General features: G+C 47.6%; 1 protein-coding gene across 1 annotated transcript in view; it reads right to left on the minus strand.

Moving 5' to 3' along the window:
- Nucleotides 1–11,529: 11,529 nt before the first annotated feature.
- Nucleotides 11,530–20,550, minus strand: part of LOC124712108 (galactose mutarotase-like) — a 170,350-nt gene continuing 161,329 nt past the window's right edge. The window contains exon 9 of the mRNA XM_047242406.1: nt 11,530–11,712. Coding sequence (XP_047098362.1) covers nt 11,530–11,712 — 183 coding nt within the window. The remainder of the gene's footprint in view (nt 11,713–20,550) is intronic.

The following is a 20,550-nucleotide window of genomic DNA, read 5'->3' on the forward strand; positions in this document are numbered from 1 at the left end:
CCCATTCACAACCACGTACCACAATGAACGCACCGTCGTAGGTAGAAAAGGCGTGTGTACCGCTCGCCACACCGTGTTCCAGGCAACTTCAGGATGTCTGTGGGTGACCGTATTTACAGGTTGCCGCTGCTGATAGAGGCGATAATAGTCTTTTGTGCTGGGCTTCCGTGTCGTCGGAAGTTCTGACCGTAAGTAGCTGAAGTCAATAAAGAAGTCTCTGATGTGGGTGAGTGCCGGTGAAATGTGTCCTACAGAAACCGGGGGATGCAGAGAGTGTGGTGCCACTTCCGCTATCAGGGTGCCCGTCAGAGTGGCGTGGGCAGAGGTCCACGTGCGACGCATAGTGTTGAGATAAAGCGATCGCGCACGGTTATATACGTGAATTAAACCGATACCGCCCGCCCGCTGCGGCAGTGTCAGGGTGGCGTATCGGACTTTAAAAACCAGACCGGTGCTTACGAAATGTCCATATGCTGCTTGAAATCTGTCGGCCATCGTAGCTGTCAAGGGAAGGATATGCGCAAAATAGTTCAGTTTTGAGACAAGATAGGTGTTGACATAACGTGTTCTGAGGAGCATATCCAAGCGACGCAGTTTGTTGTCCTGCAGCAGAGCACGTGTCTGGTGTAGGAGCCGGCGGTACGTAGCCGCCGCCGTGCGGCGGACATTGCTATAGAATTGCACTCCTAAACACTTGAGTACGGGCACCTTGTCAAAGGGCACCGCCGTTGTGTGGGAAATCCCCCCTCCGACATCCATGTATTTTGTCTTCTTCACGTTGATGACGCTCCCAGCGACCGCCCCGTACTGGCGTAGCCACTGTAGCGCCATATGCATTTCATCCTCTGATCTGGCCAGGAACACCACGTCATCGGCGAATGCACCACAACAAAAGGTCACGTCCCGCAAGGAGATACCAGTTAATCGCTGCCGTAGCCCATGTAAAGCTGGTTCAAGCGCTGCAGCAAATAATATGCCCGACAGGGGGCACCCTTGTCGCACTGACCGTCCAACAACCATGTGACCAAGCTGATAACCGTTGACCATCATGCGGGAGCGCGCTCCGTGGACCAGTCGAAGGACCACCTGTGCAGACTCCGGAGAGAGGCCCATGTGTTGCAAAACTGCGCGTAAGAAGCCGTGATCGACGCGGTCGAACGCGTGGTCAAAATCTACGGCGACAAGGGCGCCTCGTATTTTGCAGGCCGCCGTCAAAGCAATTACGTCGCGGTATGCTCCTAACGTCGTATGAATGTTGCTGACACCACCTAAACATGTCTGATCGGTGTGGATGGCTTTCCCGATAGCGGTGTGGAGACGCGCGCGGAGGATACGGGCGAAGATCTTGTAGTCGTTGTTGAGGAGTGTGAGTGGGCGAAAATCCTGCCACCTACAACCACCATTCGGTTTCAGAACTGGGATCAAGATGCCTTCTGTGAATTCTGTGGGGACAGTGAAATCAGGGCGGATCTGGTCTTGAAACATTTGGAGCCACTTGTCACCCATAAGGTGGTAAAAAGTGCGGTAGAATTCCAGGGGTAAACCGTCCGGTCCAGGCGACTTGTTCGGTGCTCCACGTGCCAAGGCCGATGTCAGCTCGTCGGGTGTAATGGGCAACAGCAGACTAGCATCGGGTGCCACGCCCCGAGGGGCGGGAAAATCGTGCAACAGCTCGTCATAATCACGTACATGTCGCGGATCTTCCATGTACAAGGTCCCATAGTGTCTGGCGAACATGTGCGCGATGTCCGTTTGTGTCACTGCGCGCCCGCCGTCCTCCGTGTTTACCGCCGTAATGAGCTGACGTTTGCGGTGGCGCCTCTCGCGCACAATGTGATACACTGACGCTGTTTCGTTGGGGATACAGTCTTGCACTCGCGCACGGATGCGGACACTGTCGAGCTGCTCTGTCCTGATGCGAAGTAGACGAGCTTTGATGCGTTGTACGGACATCTGACGTTCGGGAGACGGCGGTTGCGTCGCCAGCTCATGTAACGCTGTGTAGTAAAATTCCGATGTTGCCCTTTGCCAGTTCGATCCGTCACGCCCGTAGGCCATCAAGGTCTTTCGGAGGGCAGGTTTGACACATCCCAGCCACCACAGCAACGTGGAAGCATACATAGGCAGGCGCCTGATACATCGACGCCACGTGTCAGTGACTGCTCGCCGACACGCTTCCTCGCGAAGGAGGGAGACGTTCAGCGTCCACGGGCCCCTGCTGCGTCTTGTGAGTTGTCGGGGCAAGGTGACAGTGCAGATGTACTCGAGATGGTCCGTGAAGGCCGTCGGCCAGAGTTCTGCATCACGGGTTGCTGTGCGGAGGGCACGCGAGACGTATATCCGGTCCAGACGACTGGCAGAATGGCTGGTAAAGTGCGTATATCCACTCTGGGTCCCATGATGTAAGAGCCATGTGTCGTGGAGCGCGAGGTCACGTATCAATGCTTGTAGAGCCGGGCATGGGACGTAATGCGGTATCTGGTCCTCGGGCCGCAGAACACTGTTAAAATCGCCGCCCACTATGTAATGGTCCATATTTCCTTGCAAAAGTGGGGCCAACTCCTCCGAATAGAAGACATGCCTGTCACCACGGTGCGAATTACCGGAGGGAGCGTAGACGTTAATGAGACGCACTGCGCCAAGTGTGAGTGCGATGCCTCGCCCGTTCGGCAAGTACGTCGCGTCCGTCGCGTCTATGCCATCCCGGAGAAGGATGGCCGTTCCTCCTGCGCCATCACCTATGGGTAGGCTGTACGTGGTGTAGCCATATAGGTCTAAACACAGCTCGGGACGGACCTCCTGGAGAAGGGCAATGTCCAAGTCTGCCGCTCTGATCATGTCGTGTAACATGCGGGTCTTGACAGTGGAGTGGACACCATTTACGTTGACTGTTCCCACACGGTATGACTGAGACATATCAAGTGGCGGAGGCAGTGTGCCGGTGTAATCCCACAGTAATTTCACACACCACACACCACACAGCCATCCATCTGCATGCTGTGCATTACTGTGCCGTAGGAGTCCCTGACTGGCAGAGCCCTCTGGGCTCAATGTCAGCCAAGGGCTCTGGTGGAGATATCGATGTTTGCTGTGCATCATCTGCCTCCATATCGTCTGCCCAATCACCAAGAGACGATTGTGATGTCATTGGGGGCTGGACGCTTTCACAGGAGCCCACATTTTGGGAGTCGACGCAGTGCGCCTCGTTTTCTGGGCCATCAGATTTAGGAGAGTGTTCCTTGTCTTCAGGCACCTTCTGGTGAATGATGCCACTGGAGTCCGTTGCAACCGTGGGCGAGTCAACGAAGTCGATGTCTTCCGCCTGCTTCACATTCCTGTCCTGTTCGTCAGCTGACAATCGCCTCTTCTTGTGTCGCTTGGGTGATTTTTGCTTTCGGGTCCGTGATTCGACATCCATTGGAGGGCGGGGCTCGACACAGTTTCGGTCGCTAGGAACCCCTGTGTCTGATCCCGACAGTGACGGTGGCTGGGTGCCCACGACGCTGCGGTGGGCGGAGGCTGTAGGAACCTCTGCACCGTTGGGCTGCGGCGTCGTCGACGGCGCTGACTCTCCAACGGAGCTGGCAGCGGCATGAGGAGGTAGCAGGTTTTGATCATCCATCACATCATGTCGTGCCACCTCCACATATGTTAGCGGGAGAGAGGTCATAGTGGATCGTTGGGGAAGTTCATTGCGGGGCACCTGAACGAGGCGGCGCTGCAGACACTCAGTTCTAACATGGCCCTCCTGGCCGCAGCCCGAGCAGGTCCTCGGTTGTCCATCATATATAACAATTGCGCGGCAGCCACCAACGAAAACATACGATGGAACGTGCTTCTTAAGTTCTATGCGCACTTGTCGTACCCCGTTAAGGACAGGGTACGTTTCGAACGTGTTCCATTTCTCCTCTGTGTGGCTCAGAACTGTGCCGTATGGCCGCAGCGCATCAACGACTAGGTTGGCAGGAACTTCGAACGGTAGTTCAAAGATGCGGACGGTACGCACCCCCAGACCAGCATGGTCAACTCCTACCACACTCACGTTACCGTCTGCGTGACAGAAGCGAAAGCCGTTTGCAGATCGTTGGAGTAATCTGTCGCAGGCCGCTTCGTCAATCAGTTTGAGGTACACTGTGCTGGTTACAATAGACAGACGAATTCCTATCAGTTCTTGTGGTTCGATGTGCATGATGTCTCGCAGAAACCGTTCAATTTCATGGGCCTTCGGTCTCGTGTACGATGCATTGAACGTTAGTTTGATTGTAGCTTTTCGATATGAGAACGCCATGTCGGGTCGGTACAGGTACTATACGGCAAGACAACGACGCGACCGCGCGCTAGCGGGTAAACAATAACACCTGCGGAGCACTGCCCGGCGCGCCGAGCCCGTCCGCACGGTATCACGGCTGAAAGCCGACTGTGAAATTTCAGGATACAACGTAATTCTCAACATTTCTGGAAGTGAAACTTCCTGGCACATTAAAACTGTGTGCCGGACCCAGACTCGAACTCGGGACCTTTGCCTTTCGCGGGCAAGTGCTCTACCAACTGAGCTACCCAAGCACGACTCACGCCCGGTACTCACAGCTTTACTTCTGCCAGTACCTCGTCTCCTACCTTCCAAACTTAACAGAAGCTCTCCTGCGAACCTTGCAGAACTAGCACTCCTGAAAGAAAGGATATTGCGGAGACATGGCTTAGCCACAGCCTGGGGGATGTTTCCAGAATGAGATCTCATTCTGGATTTCTGGAAGTGCGCGTACGGTGATATTAACAAAAGATGGCATTCAAGTGGGTGAAACTGGGAAGCTATTACGCGGCAGGGGAATATCAGCACAAACAGAAGATCCAGTTTTTGTAAAGAGGCGAGGGACAAGTTTTTCAAACAGGAAATCATGTCTGTTTTACCGACGCCTTGGAACCGAGTTGTATTTGGCGGTAATTTTAGCTCGTGTCATTAACAAAAAAGGTCAAAAGCCAAATTTCAACAGATGTGCTGACTACATTACATCGGCCACTGTGTTGCCTGTGGTGACAAATAATGCCAGAAACTTGGTAATCTCGGCACTGTCTTGAAAATCTCGGAATACTGTATTTCATAACGATTTCCGAGACGGATTCTTCCATGCTTATAGCTCCTACTACCATTCTGCATTCGAAGTCGTGTACCATTCCGCATTCAAAGTCGTGGCCATAATCAGATCGGAAACCTTTTCACATGAACCACCTGAGAACAAACGACAGCTCCGCCAAAGTACTGCCCTTTTATACCTTGCGTACGCCATACTACCGCCATGTGTACAGGGTGGTCCATTGATCGTGACCGGGCCAAATATCTCACGAAATAAGCACCAAACGAAAAAACTGCAAAGAACTAGCTTGACGGGGGAAACCAGATGGCGTTATGGTTGGCCCGCTAGATGGCGCTGTCATAGGTCAAACGGATATCAGCCAAACGGATATCAACTGCGTTTTTTAAAATAGGAACGTATTCGTGTAGTACGTAAAGAAATATAAATGTTTTAGTTGGACCACTTTTTTCGCTTTGTGATGGATGGCGCTGTAATAGTCACAAACGTATAAGTACGTGGTATCACGTAACATTCCGCCAGTGCGGCCGGTATTTGCTTCGTGATACATTACCCGTATTAAAATGGACCGTTTACCAATTGCGGAAATGGTCGATATCGTGTTGATATATGGCTATTGTGATCAAAATGCCTAACGGGCGTGTGCTGCGTATGCTGCTCGGTATCCTGGACGACGTCATCCCAGTGTCCGGAGCGTTCGCCGGATAGTTACGTTATTGAAGGAAACAGGAAGTGTTAAGCCTCATGTGAAACTTCAACCACGACCTGCAACAAATGATGATGCCCAAGTGGGTGTTTTAGCTACTGTTGCGGCTAATCCGCACATCAGTAGCAGACAAATTGCGCGAGAATCGGGAATCTCAAAAACGTCGGTGTTGAGGATGCTACATCAACATCGATTGCACCCGTACCATATTTCTATGCACCAGGAATCGCATGGCGACGACTTTGAACGTCGTGTACAGTTATGCCACTGGGCACAAGAGAAATTATGGGACGATGACAGATTTTCTGCACGTGTTCTACATAGCGACGAAGCGTCATCCACCAACAGCGGTAACGTAAACCGGCATAATATGCACTATTGGGCAACGGAAAATCCACGATGGCTGCGACAAGTGGAACATCAGCGACCTTGGCGGGTTAATGTATGGTGCGGCATTATGGGAGGAAGGATAATTGGCCCCCATTTTATCGATAGCAATCTAAATGGTGCAATGTTGCGATGTTACTACAAGATGTTTCACTGCATGACAGAATGGCGATGTACTTCCAACATGATGAATGTCCGGCACATGGCTCGCGTGCGGTTGAAGCGGTATTGAATAGCATATTTCATGACAGGTGGATTGGTCGTCGAAGCACCATACCATGGCCCGCACGGTCACCGGATCTGACGTCCCCGGATTTCTTTCTGTGGAGAAAGTTGAAGGATATTTGCTATCGTGATCCACCGACAACGCCTGACAACATGCGTCCGGGCATTGTCAGGCACGTGCGAACAATACGGAAGGCGAACTACTCGCTGTTGAGAGGAATGTCGTTACACGTATTGCCAAATGCATTGGGGTTGACGGACATCATTTTGAGCATTTATTGCATTAACGTGGTATTTACAGGTAATCACGCTGTAACAGCATGCATTCTCAGGTATGATAAGTTCACAAAGGTACATGTATCACATTGGAACAACCGAAATAAAATGTTCAAACGTACGTACGTTCTGTATTTTAATTTAAAAAACCTACCTGTTACCAACTGTTCGTCTAAAATTGTGAGCCATATGTTTGTGACTATTACAGCGCCATCTATCTCAAAGCGAAAAAAGTGGTCCAACTAAAACATTCATATTTCTTTACGTACTACACGAATATGTAATAAAACTGGAGGTTCCTATTTAAAAAACACGCAGCTGATATCCGTTTGACCTATGGCAGCCCCATCTGGCGGGCCAACCATAGCGCCATCTGGTTTCCACCTTCAAGCTAGACAAGTTTCGTTCTTTGTAGTTTTTTCGTTTGACGCTTATTTCGTGAGATATTTGGCCCGGTCACTATCAATGGACCACCCTGTAGATGTGCATATCGCTATCCCATGACTTTCATCACATCAGTGTGTAGCGCACGCAGAGAAGCGGAAAACCATTATCCGCTAAGTCACAACGCGGAGGAAAGTGTCTTAAGTGATTGTGACGGGCAGTTAAAGAGGAATGTGACGAAAAACAGGAGAACGACAGCTTCAAACGTCAGCGCTAGAACAACACAAAATAATCTCCACAGTCGGGGAACTGCTGAGCAACCTGGAATATCAAAAACATTCGTAACTGATGCAAATGCCTGTTACAGGGAACTATTGTATCAACACTACAAATCGTACACTATGGAGCAATGGAAGAAAGTCATTTGGTTGGATGAGTCTTGTTTCATACTGTTTTCCAACGCATGACCTAGTGTTGTGTACATAGTCCCGTGTAGTCAGCGCGTACACAGCTTTCCCACTAGAGCGCGCCCCGCTAAGCACAACAGCGCAGGCGCAGCGCTCGTCCGTCTCCGCATTACGAGATGGCGCTGGCATAGAGACGGACCAGATTCTGCTTCCACCGATCCGCGTATTAATATGTAACGCAGCCAATGAGATTGCTGCTAACTTTTTCTCCTCGCGGATCACACTCGCAACATTGCACCATTTAGATTGCCATCGATACATAGCCATGAAGATAAATGTATAGACACTTTTGTCAAGTATCGGAGATATATGTGAGAATAAGATTAATGTACCAATACCAAAGGAACTTAAGATTGTCAATTGTAAATAGCACCCTGAACTACGTTAAGTAATTTTTATGCTTGTTATTATTTTAATAAATGTGTGTGAAAATTAATAAAGTTCTGTTTAAAGTTGGTCACTGTCAATCTGCTACTCTAAGCGTCCAAGTGGCATTTCTATCGCCTGACCTAACGGCAGAAGATAAACACGCCACGATAAGATCACGAGGCTTATTGCTGACACTCGCCAACTTCGTTAGAGCGACAAGTCAAATAATCTGATGGTGTGTGTACTGAAGGTCTTACAGTACGCACACCACACCTAGTTTATGTCAAAACTGTGAAACATGGTGGGGATCGGTGGTGATTTTTGGAGCCATATCGTGGTATTCCATGGGCCCCATGGTTACTCTGCAAGGTCACACTGCCGCCGTTTTGGCTGATTAGCTCCATCCCCTGGTACGGAGCTTGTTCCGCAGTGTTGATGCCGTGTTCCAAGACGACAGGGTCCCTGCTCGCACAGCTTGCACCGTCCAGGACTGATTTTGTGAGGACGGGGATGAACTGTCGCATCTTTCCTGGGCACCATAATCAGCAGATCTCAACATTATTCACCCTTAATGGTCTCCTTTAGAGATAAGGGTCCATGACTGCAATCCGCCTCCATCACTGTTACCTGGACTTGCCACTGTTTTTCAGGAAGAATGGTGTATGATTCTCTTGGAAACAATAATGGACTTGTATTTGCCTATTACGAGACGATTGCAAGTTGTTTTGAATGCCAATACTTTTCTCAGTCCCTATTAGTCATGGTAATGTGTTGCTTTTTTTTTAGTGTTTCTATATTCTGTTTGAACCTGCTTATTATATTCAAGTCCTAGTCTCGCTGAACAATTTTTACTCACCACACTTCCTTCGATTATCAAACTGACAATTTCTTGATGTCTCAGGAATTGTCGTAGCAACGGACCACTTTTTTTATTATAATTCTGCTGTAATTATCTTTGTACCCCAGTTTGATTCAGTACCACCTCATTACTTATTCCATCAACCCATTTAATATTCAGCATTCTGCTGCAGCACCAAATTTCAGAAACTTCTATTTTACTTTTGCATGAACTTTTTATCGTCCAAGTTTCACTTACATACAAGGCTACGCTCCAGACAAATGCGTTCAGAAAAGACTTCCTAACATTTAAATTTATATAATATGTTACTAATCTGTTTTTTTTTTCAGAAATTATTTCCTTGCTACTACCAGCCTGAATTTAATTTCCTCTCTAGCCATCCGCACTTACTTTGCTGTCCAAATAGCGTTCATTTTCTAATACCATTCCTTCATCTTGTTCAAATGTGTGTGAAATCTTATGGGACTTAACTGCTAAGGTCACCAGTCCTAAGCTTACGCACTACTTAACCTAAATTATCGTAAGTACAAAGACACACACCCATGCCCGAGGGAGGACTCGAATCTCCGCCGCTACCAGCCGCACAGTCCATGACTGCAGCGCCTTAGACCGCTCAGCTAACCCCACGCGGCCCTTCATCTTGGCCTGATTTGGTTCGTCTATATTCCATTGTCCTTGTTTACTTTCATTGATGTTCATCTTACACACATATTGCAACTTGTTTTTGACAGAATTACGATGTCGTCAACAAACCTCGAGGTTCTTATTTGGTCTTAATAAACTTTAATTTCCTCTCCAAATTCCTCCTTTGTTCCCTTTACAGCCTGCTCAACATAAAAACTGAATAATATCCCGGAATAGGCTACAAAAAACCCTCATTCCTTTCTCAACTACTGCTTCCTACCATGACCTTCGACTTTTACACCGCAGTCTGGTTTCTGTGCGAGTTGTAGACAGTATTTCGTTCTCTGTACTCCTGCTGCCTTCGGCATTTAGAAGAGAATAATCCATTAAACATCGTCAAAAACTTTCTGTAAATCTACATACGATACTTGCCTTTCTTCAGTCCGTATTCTAAGATAAACAGTAGGTTTTAGTATCATCTCACATGTTTCTGCACTACAGCGCCAAAGAAACTGGTATAGGCATGCTTATTCAAATACAGAGACATGTAAACACGCAGAATACGGCACTGTGGTCAGCAACGCCTATATAAGACAACAATTGTTAGATCGGTTACTGCTGCTACAATGGCAGATTATCAAGAATTCAGGGAGTTGGAACGTGGCGTTATAATCGGCGCACGAGCGATGGGACACATCTCCGAGGTAGCGATGAAGTGGGGATTTTCCCGTACGAACATTTCACGAGTATAACGTGAATATCAGGAATCCGGTAAAACATTAAATCTCCGACATCGCTGCGGCCGGAACAAAATACTTCAAGTACGGAACCAACGGCGACTGAAGAGAAGCGTTCAACGTGACAAAGTGCAACACTTCCGCAAATTGCTGCAGTTTTCAATGCTGGGTCATCAACGAGTGTCTGCGTGCGAAACGTTCGACGAAACATCATCGGTACGGGCTTTCGGAAACGGAGGCCCACTCGTGTACCCTCGATGACTGCACGACACAAAACTTTACGCCTCGCCTGGGCCCGTCAAGACCGACACTGGGCTGTTGATGACTCATGAATCCATAGACCCTGCATGTCAGCAGGGGACAGTTCAAGCTCGTAGAGGCTCTGTAATGGTGTGGGGCATGCGCAGTTGGAGTGATATGGGACCCTTGATACGTCTAGATACGTCTCTGACAGATCACACGTACATAAACATCCTGTCTGATCACCTGCACCCATTCATGTCCACTGTGCATTCCGACGGACTTGGTCAATTACCGAGCGAGGTGGCACAGTGGTTTGACACTGGACTCGCATTCGGGAGGACGACGTTTCAATCTCGTGTCTGGCCATCCTGATTGAGGTTTTCCATGATTTCCCTAAATTGCTCCAAGAAAATTCCCGGATGGTTCCTCTGAAAGGGCACGGCTGACATCCTTCCCTAATCCGATGAGACCGGTGACCTTGCAGTTTGGTCTCTTCCCCCGAACAACCCAACCCCCCAACTTGGGCAATTCCAGCAGGACAATGCGACACCCCACACGTCCAGAATTTCCAGCGAGGCTCCTGGAACACTCTTCTGAGTTTAAACACTTCCGCTGGCCACCAAACTCCCCAGACATGAACACTGTTGAGCGTATCTGGGATGCTTTGCAACGTGCTGTTCAGTAGAGCTCTCCACGCCGTCGTACTCTTACGGATTTATGGGCAGCCATACAGAATTCATGGAGTCGATTTCCTCCAGCACTCCTTCGGACATTAGTCGAGTCCCTGCCACGTGGTGTTACGGCATTTATGCGTGCTCACAGGGGCACTACACTATATTAGGAAGGAGTACCAATATCCTTGGCACTTCAGTTTACATTTCTCCGGAACCCAAAGTACTTTTCCGCGAGATCGGCTACCAATTTGCGGCAATATTTTGTAATCGTGACTTATTAAACTCATAGCGCGGAAAAATTCATGTCTGTCAGCAATTGCCTCATTTGGAATTGGAGTTCTTACATTCATACTAAAGTATGAGAGTGTTTCGCCCGTCTCATATTTGCGTACCTGTTCGAATGGTTTGTCATGGATGATTCTCGCAAGGTTCTCGGTTATGGATTACATAAGGAAATGAGAGTGAGCGGTGGAGAAGAGAAAGACTGTTTATTGTTCCGGCGGCGGCTCTGCCTCGCGAGTCTCCACTTCCTGGATGGCGGTCTCGACGGACGTCCTCACCACGTCCTCAGCCAGGCTATAGCGCTGTGGTTTGGGCTTCGCGTAGAAGCGGTACACCGTCACGTGCTCATACGTCTTCACCGGCGTCACCACGCACTTTGGGAAGCGATCCTGGGAACACAAAATGGAAACAGGATCTCACTCGTTTATCTACGAGGGCTATACAGAAATGAATCTCCAGTATCAAAATGGTTCAAATTGTTCTGAGCACTATGAGACTTAACATCTGAGGTCATCAGTCCCCTAGAACTTAGAACTACTTAAACCTAACTAACCTAAGGACATCACACACATCCATGCCCGAGGCAGGATTCGAACCTGCGACCACTGCGGTCGTGCGGTGCCAGACTGAAGCGCCTAGAACCGCTCGGCCACAACGGCCGGCGAATCTTCAGTATCATGTGGTACGGCAGACAGTGGGCGAACTGGGGCAACCACAACACAGGTCACGCAGTACGTCACTGCAAGGGTGTTGAGATGTTTCTGGTATGAGCAAGCATCAGTACGTATTCGATAATGTCGTAGTGTAGCACAAACTCACCAGACTAGAAACTGTCATCTCCCAGGAGACATCAGCTAATACTAAGTAATACCGGCTTTAACCTTGATAATGGTAGGGCCCAAATCTGTACATGACAAACATGTGTCGCTAACAGGGGTGAACAGAAACGAAACTTCCAAAAAAGTTCTGTGTTACCGTCTCGGAAGACGAACGGGAATATAATATACAATTCTGTTTGTCTGCATTGGTAGTGAACCAGTGTAAGAGGGAAGTTATGAATTTCAGAGGTTGTTCACCTTACGACGAACCAATCTGCTTACTAAGAACCTTTTTTATAAGCACCTATCTAATTTGTGATGTGGTACTTCGAACACGTGGAAAGCATTTTACAATTCCGTTTCATTAACCAAAAATTCAGTTTTTAAGTATACCTTAACATGATTTGTGTTTCGGCTAACTGAAAATTTAGGGCTATGCTTTCGGAACTTTCGGGATGAATGGAAACGGTAATCGTCTTCGTTGCTTCAAAACAAGACCATGAATTTGACGGAATAGAAGAACCACCTGGCACTGTTCTGAATCCAGGGGATTAATCGCAGCATAAAGTACACTATGTGATCAAAAGTATCCGGACACCTGGCTGATAAGACTTAAAAGTTCGTGGCGCCCTCCATCGGTAATGCTGGAATTCAATAAGGTGTTGGCCCATCCTTAGCCTTGATGACAGTTTCCACTCTCGCAGGCATACGTTCAATCACGTGCTGGAAGGCTTCTTGAGGAATGGCAGCCCATTCTTCACGGAGTGCTGCACTGAGGAGAGGTATCGATGTCGGTCGGTGAGGCCTGTTACGAAGTCGGCGTTCCGAAACTTCTCAGAGGTGTTCTATGGGATTCAGATTCTGTTCAGGTCAGTCCATTACAGGGATGGTATTGTCGTGTAACCACTCCGCCATAGGCCGTGAATTATGAACAGGTGCTCGATCGTGTTGAAAGATGCAGTCGCCATCCCCGAATTGCACTTCAACAGTGGGAAGCAAGAAGGTACTTAAAACATCAATGTAGGCCTGTGCTGTGATAGTTCCACGCTAAACAATAAGGGGTGCAAGCCACCTCCATGAAAAACGCAACCACACCATAACACCACCGCCTCCGAATTTTACTGTTGACATCACAAACGCAGGCAGATTACGTTCACCGGGCATTCGCCAGACCCACGCCCTGCCATCGGGTCGCCACATTGTGTACCGTGATTCGTCACGACACACAACGCTTTTCCACTGTTCAATCGTCCAATGTCTATGCTCCTTACACCAAGCGAGGCGTCGACTGGCTTTCACAGGCGTGATGTGTGGCTTATGAGCAGCCGCTCGACCATGATGTCCAAGTTTTCTCACCTCCTGCCTAACTGTCATAGTACTTGCAATGGATCCTGGTGCAGTTTGGAATTCCTGTGTGATGGTCTGGATAGATGTCTGCCTATTACACATATAACCCTCTTCAACTGTCGGCGGTCTCTGTCAGTCAACAGAAGCGGTCGGCCTGTACGCTTTTGTGCTGTACGTGTCCCTTTACGTTTCCACTTCACTATTACGTCGGAAACAGTGGACCTAGAGATGTTTAGCAGTTTGTAAATCTCGCGTACAGACGTATGACACGTTTCATCCAATCACCTGACGACGTTCGAAGTCGGTGAGTTCCGCGGAGCGCCCCATTCTGCTCTCTCACGATGTCTAATGACGACTGAGTTCGCTGATATGGAGTACCTGGCAGTAGGTGGCAGCACAATGCACCTAATACGAAAAGCGTATGGTTTTGGTGTGTCCGGATACTTTTGATCACATAGTGTATATGGAAAAAGCAATCAGTCATTCAGATTCAATACATATGAAATTTATTATTTAGAAGGCAAAGATTGTGTTGATTCTTTTTTATAAAAAAAGACAAGACCGATTAAACACCATTATTTTAACAGATGAGACATGTTTTAGTCAAGGAGATGTTGTTCGACAGCCATTCGTTACTTCTGGATTTTCAAACACGATGTTTTTTCTAAATGTACTAACAAACAAACTACTTTTATCAATTTAATTGAACACTAAAGTAATTAGATATACAACAACTATTATTTGGAAAATAATGAGAAACTTTCATGCAATGTTTTTAATTTGTTATGTCGAATAAAACTGTTTTGAACCAGCTAAATTTTGTTTCTTCGTCGGATAGTTCCAGAACAGATTTGAAATATCCCTATTCAACCCAAAGACCAATAAACAATAAAAATAATGAGGTTAGTAGTGCTGCTGCTATTCACCCCTCTCCAAAGAGTGAATGGAAACACCAAGTTTTTATCTTTTTATGCTTCAAAACCATGCACTAGGTTTCAAAATTGATTATAAGTTTAAAGCTAGACACACTACCCACAATACTATATAATTTTGATTTTAATATTTATTTTTAAAATGATCAGTTTTTTTAAAAAATTGGAAACTGTTTCTATTCACCCCGTTTCACTATTAACTTAAGCTTGAATGAAATAGGCCGACTAATAACTGGTTGCATGAAACCCATTCCGCTCGGTAAACTGTAAAATATGGCCGCATTTGGGAACGCAAAGTCCCAAAGAGCCGCGCGTAAACATAACGGAGAAATTTAAGCTTATCTCCGATGAACATCACTCCTTACTTGGAGAATCTTATTGTGCTAAGAGACTTAAATCCATTAAGACACTCCTCACCGAAGAACTTCCCGAGTCTACAAATGACTACCCTCCACTGCAAACTGCAAGAGAAGCCGAGCGGAGAGAGCTTGGTATGGAAGATTAGGAAGAGCCTGAATCGCATCAGAACGGGTGCAGCAGCAGTGAAGGCAAACCTGATCAAGAGGGACCTTATAGATGAATATGACGATATATGTGATTGTGACGAATATAAAAATATGCAACACCTCCTGAACCGTCCTAACCGTCCAAGGTCATTAATGAAAAGCCGCTCCAGTTGCTAATAAGAACTTGTTACATTCACGGAAAATTTTGATCTTCGTATGAGGCCATTTCCATCTGGATCTGAAACTTCCATTATTAATGCATAATAACTTGGATATATAAATATTCTGCATTATAGGAGATGAAGAAACAAAGCGTATATATGTACAGTATAAGTAAAAAAATGGTTCAAATGGCTCTGAGCACTATGGGACTTAACATCTTAGGTCATCAGTCCCCTAGAACTTAGAACTACTTAAACCTAACCAACCTAAGGGCATCACACACATCCATGCCCGAGGCAGGATTCGAACCTGCGACCGTAGCACTCCCGCGGTTCCGGACTGTAGCGCCTAGAACCGCACGGCCACCGCGGCCGGCCAGTATAAGTAGAGAAAAATAAATAACCTACTCTGTACTGTAGGGAAGTAATGTCAAAGAGTAAAAATGTAGAAGTCAGGCTATTTAAACAGTTATGTGCCCAATGACACCTTGAGAAAAATGGGTGTATGATTATTATAAAAACTGTACAATAGAATAGATTAAAAATTATGCCATGCTTCGTCTTTAAGAAGAGCTGTATTCTGACATTTTCGAAATTTCAAATTGCATGCCTCCCCAATGAACGGCTATAAGCACTTTTGAGATTTAATAAAAGTTTAAAATAGTTACAGTAGACGGGGCATCCAAGTCGAGTGTAAAGTTACGTCATCTAGCAAGCAAAAGTTAAAACACAAGAAATGGAGAGGGTGTTAACATAGCTTACACGCGTCGTGGACTGGTTCGTTCTTGTGAAATTAGCTCTTTATTCTCTGTAAATAATGAGTGCTACTGACAGAGGATATCTAATAGATTCCATATTTTTAGATTTGCTGAAGGCTTTTGACACCGTTCCCCACACAAGCTACTTCTAACCAAACTGCGTGCCTGTGGAGTATCGTCGCAGTTGGATTCGTGATCTCCTGTATGAAATGTCACAGTTCGTAGTAATTGGCGGAAAGTCATCGAGTAAAACAGAAGTAATATCTGGCGTTCCCCAAGGAAGTGTTACGTGTCCTCTGCCGTTTCTGATCTACATAAACGATTTAGGAGACAATTTGAGTAGCCTTCTTAGATTGTTTGCAGATGATGCTGTCATTTACCGTCTTATAAAGTCACAGACGATTCAAATAAATTGCAAAATTATTTAGACAAGATATCTGTACGATGCAAAAAGTTGTAACTGACTCTAAACAATGAAAAGTGCGCGGTTATCCACATGAGTACTAAAAGAAATGCTAAATTTCGGTTGCACGATAAATCTAAAGGCTATAAATTCAATTAAATACTTAGGGATTACAGTTACGAGTAACTTAAACTGGAATGATCACACAGATAATGTTGTGTGTAAAGCAAACAAAAGACTGCACTTTAGTGGCAAAAAACTTAGAAAACGCAGCAGGGCTACTAAAGAGACTGCTTACACCACACTTGTCCGCCCTGTTCTGGAGTATTGCTGTGCTACGTGGGATCCGCGTCGGATAGGATCGACGGAGAACACCGGGAAAGTTCGAAGAAGGGCAGTTCGTTTTGTATTATCGGGAAACAAGGAAGAGGATGCCATGGATATGAAACACGAATGGGGGTGGCAGGTATTAAAACAAATGCGTTTTTCGTTGGGGCAAGACCTTCTCACGAAACTTCAGTCACAAACTTTCTCCTCCGAGTGTGAAAGTATTGTGTTGGCCACTATCTACATAGGGAGGAATGACCATCGTAATAAAATAAGAGAAATCAGAGCTCGCACGGAAAGAACTAGGAGTTCCATTTTTCCGGGCACTTTTCGAAAGTAGAACGATAAAGAAATAGCTTGAAGGTGGTTCGATGAACCTTCAGCCACGCACTTAATTGTGTACAAAAGCATGATTGCAGACAGCTAGATGCAGCTCCGAAATTGCAGTGTGTATCGGTGAATTACGACGGTAAAGGAAGCCCGTAGCATTGGTCGTAGCCACATTTTAGTCTTAAAAGAGTGATCTTTGGATGCGGAAAGGTAACTTAAGTTCCTGAGTGACCCTCAAACCAAGAACGCCTGGTTGCAGCCCTGTAGTACGGCTGTTGTCTTGTACGCGGTCGAGAGTGTCCACAGCGTACTCACCATGAAGATGGAAATTAATGGTAACACTTGGTCACCGAGAACGTTGAGTAAACATTGTGGGTCAAAAGTTCAAATGGCTCTGAGCACTATGGGACTCAACTGCTGAGGTCATTAGTCCCCTAGAACTTAGAACTAGTTAAACCTAACTAACCTAAGGACATCACAAACATCCATGCCCGAGGCAGGATTCGAACCTGCGACCGTAGCTGTCTTGCGGTTCTAGACTGCAGCGGCTTTAACCGCACGGCCACTTCGGCCGGCACGATTGTGGGTCCAGAGCGCGCTTACCTGAATGAGGGGGCCCAATGCTTGACCCAAATGCACCCCAAAACATCACAGAACACTTCCGGCCTCAACCACACCCCCCCCCCCCCCCCCCCCACACTGCGCGTTAAAAGCTACACTGAGCCATCAGCACTCTCGACGCTTTGCATTATCTCAATAGAGGCAACATTGGGACCAACCTACCTCCCTCCAGTCGACTAACCGCCAAAGTCCACTGCATACAGTTGTCATCGGAATGTTTGACTGGAAGATGGTTGAGAAGGGTCTGTATTCACTGACAGCAACAGTCCCTATTGGATTTAATAGCGACTGTCAGAGACAAGGCGACGCACTACTCTTCAGTCCCTGTCGTTTCAGATCTTCTCAATATGTGACGTCTGTTCTTTCGGACACATCTGAAATAACATGCACTACTATATAATTGAGGCGATGACGGAAAATGATCCCTTCACTGAAGATACACACCAAGCTCGAACTCTTGCGGGAATCGGCGATATGCCGCGAGTAATGAGAATAATGAGCAGGGGCACTACATCCGTAGTGTGTGGTTTAAGTTGAGCATTTGTGTCTGGCAGGAGGCGTTCTAGGGTAGTCCAAGCAATTGTGGTGGTCACTGCGTCTGGATGGCGTAGTGGTCAACGCATCTACGTAGTGAGCAGGAGATCTGGGTTCGAATCCTAGTCCGGTCAACTTACCTCATTGATATATACGAATGCCCACTGGCGGAAAATGTCTTTAATTCCTTTGTGTCTTAAGAAGGTTTCACGAATACTGTTCTTGCACCGCGTTATACGGCTGTGGGCGGTACCCTATTCCTTGTAGACAATGTTGGACACTCCGCACTGATACTCAACTTGAAAAAATTGAGTAACTTAATTCATGGTCTGGTCATAGATGCGTCCAATCGCGACAGCTCGTTTCTGTTATTCTATCACATTTCCACGTCATGTCGACTCACGTTGCTCCATAGAACCGACTGGTGTGTAGACACCGATTCACTGCCATGAGTTGCCGGCCGGAGTGGCCGAGCGGTTCTAGGCGCTTCAGTCTGGACCCGCGCGACCGCTACGGTCGCAGGTTCGAATCCTGCCTCGGGCATGGATGTGTGTGATGTTCTTAGGTTACTCAGGTTTAAGTAGTTCTAAGTTGACCACTGATGACCTCCGCTGTTAAGTCCCATAGTGCTCAGAACCATTTGAACCATTTTTGAACTACCATGATTTGCGTCTGCAGTGGAGCGTCACATGGCCGCCAGGTACCAGTTCTACACTACCTACATTGCTTAAAAGCGACCAATGTAGTTTTAGAATGTGGTAATTAATGCACGGTCCAGTCACATTAATGTGACCACCGCCAATGTTCGTCGTTAACGTGCAATAACCACTCACAGATTGCAGGTGGCAGCATTAGCAGTGGAGAGTGATAAAGTGTGTCGGGGGACGCAGACAATAGTGCAGTCGTTGTCGTAATGTGGAAATGGAACGATTTATCTGACGCCCAAAAGGGCATGATCATTGGCTTTTGGGTCAGTGGTGAAAGCATTTCCGAAAGGGCTAAGTTTGTAAGCTGCTCACCTGTCGCCGTGGTTAAAATATACTCTGCATGACAAAATGGCGCTATCAAAAAACACCGCCGAGGCAACTATGGTGTGCCATTGGCCATAATGGCTGCAGAGATGTGTACGGGCGAATAGACATGTAAGTGCTGAGCAACTGAAAGCCCAGATGGAACAAGGGGCCACCAACAGCGTGTCCTTAATGACCTTTCAGCGAATGTTGCTACATATGGGCCTTTGTAGCAGGCACCTGGTTCACGCACCCATGCAGACTACTGTTCATCGGCGGCGATGGCTGAAATTAGCACGCCAACACCGCAACAGGACGTCCACTGAGCGGCGAGAGGTGGCCCTTTCAGATGAATCACGTTATATGTTCCATCGGACAGATGAATGACCTTCAGCGTGTACAGCCCTGCAACAATCGTCCGAAGGGTCGACGCTGGATGAGGGAGTGTTATATAGCCCGGGGCATGTTTTCGTGGCATTCACTGGGTGATCTGGTCCCTCTGGAAGGCACAATGGATCAACACAAGTACGCATCTATCCTTGGTGGCCATATCAACCCCAACATGCAGTTGGTGGCCGTAAAATCCCTGAATTAAAACCCAATCGAAAACCTGTGGCCCCCTTCGATAGGGCTGTTCGTGCCATGGATCCTCGACTGGGAGACCTACCACAGCCGGCCACAGCACTGAAGTCGGCATGGCTACACATTCCTCTCGGTACCTTCCAGAACCTCACTGACTCTCTTCGCGCACGTGACAGACCGTCTGTAAGAGCAGCACCGCTAGTTCCTGCTACTAATAGGGCGAGTACACCGTTCGCTTGTTACACATTTTTACGAGCTTCAAACAGAAGCGACTGCAGTAATGGATAGGAACTGTGATTGCTGTGTACAGATGCGAGCTGAGTTGGCGATCCTTCACTCATAGCTCCAGGCAGCTTTGGCTTCCTTCAGACAGCTTGAGGCTGCTGCCAAGGGGCGTCACTCTGGGGTATCGAATGCGGGGATGCGAGGGACGTTGAGCACGTCCCACGTATTCTCCAATCGGTCCACTGCTGTGGCCGCCACGGGTACTGCCTGGACTTTCCAAGGGGCCGATCGTAGGGCCTCCCCAGTTCGTTTGACGAACAGGTTTCGGGTGTTATCTGTGGCTGACGATATCTCTTAGCCGGATGCAGTCGTCCACGCTGTTCCAGACGAAGCTTCTCGGCCCGCAAGGTCTGGGCATTCACAGAGGGTGGGTTTGCTGGTAGCTGGAAGCTCCAACATTAGGCGCGTAATGGGGCCCCTTAGGAACATGGCTGCCAAGGAAGAGGAAGCCAATGTGCACTCGGTGTGCATTCCGGGGGGAGTCATTCCGGATGTGGAAAGGGTACTTCCGGATGCCATGAAGAGTACAGGGTGCAGCCAACTGCAGGTGGTGGTTCATGTCGGTACCAATGACGTGTGTCGTTTTGATTCGGAGCAGATTCTGTCTGGTTTC

Source organism: Schistocerca piceifrons, chromosome 8 (genome assembly GCF_021461385.2).
Source record: "Schistocerca piceifrons isolate TAMUIC-IGC-003096 chromosome 8, iqSchPice1.1, whole genome shotgun sequence".
Taxonomy (NCBI): Eukaryota; Metazoa; Arthropoda; class Insecta; order Orthoptera; family Acrididae; genus Schistocerca; species Schistocerca piceifrons.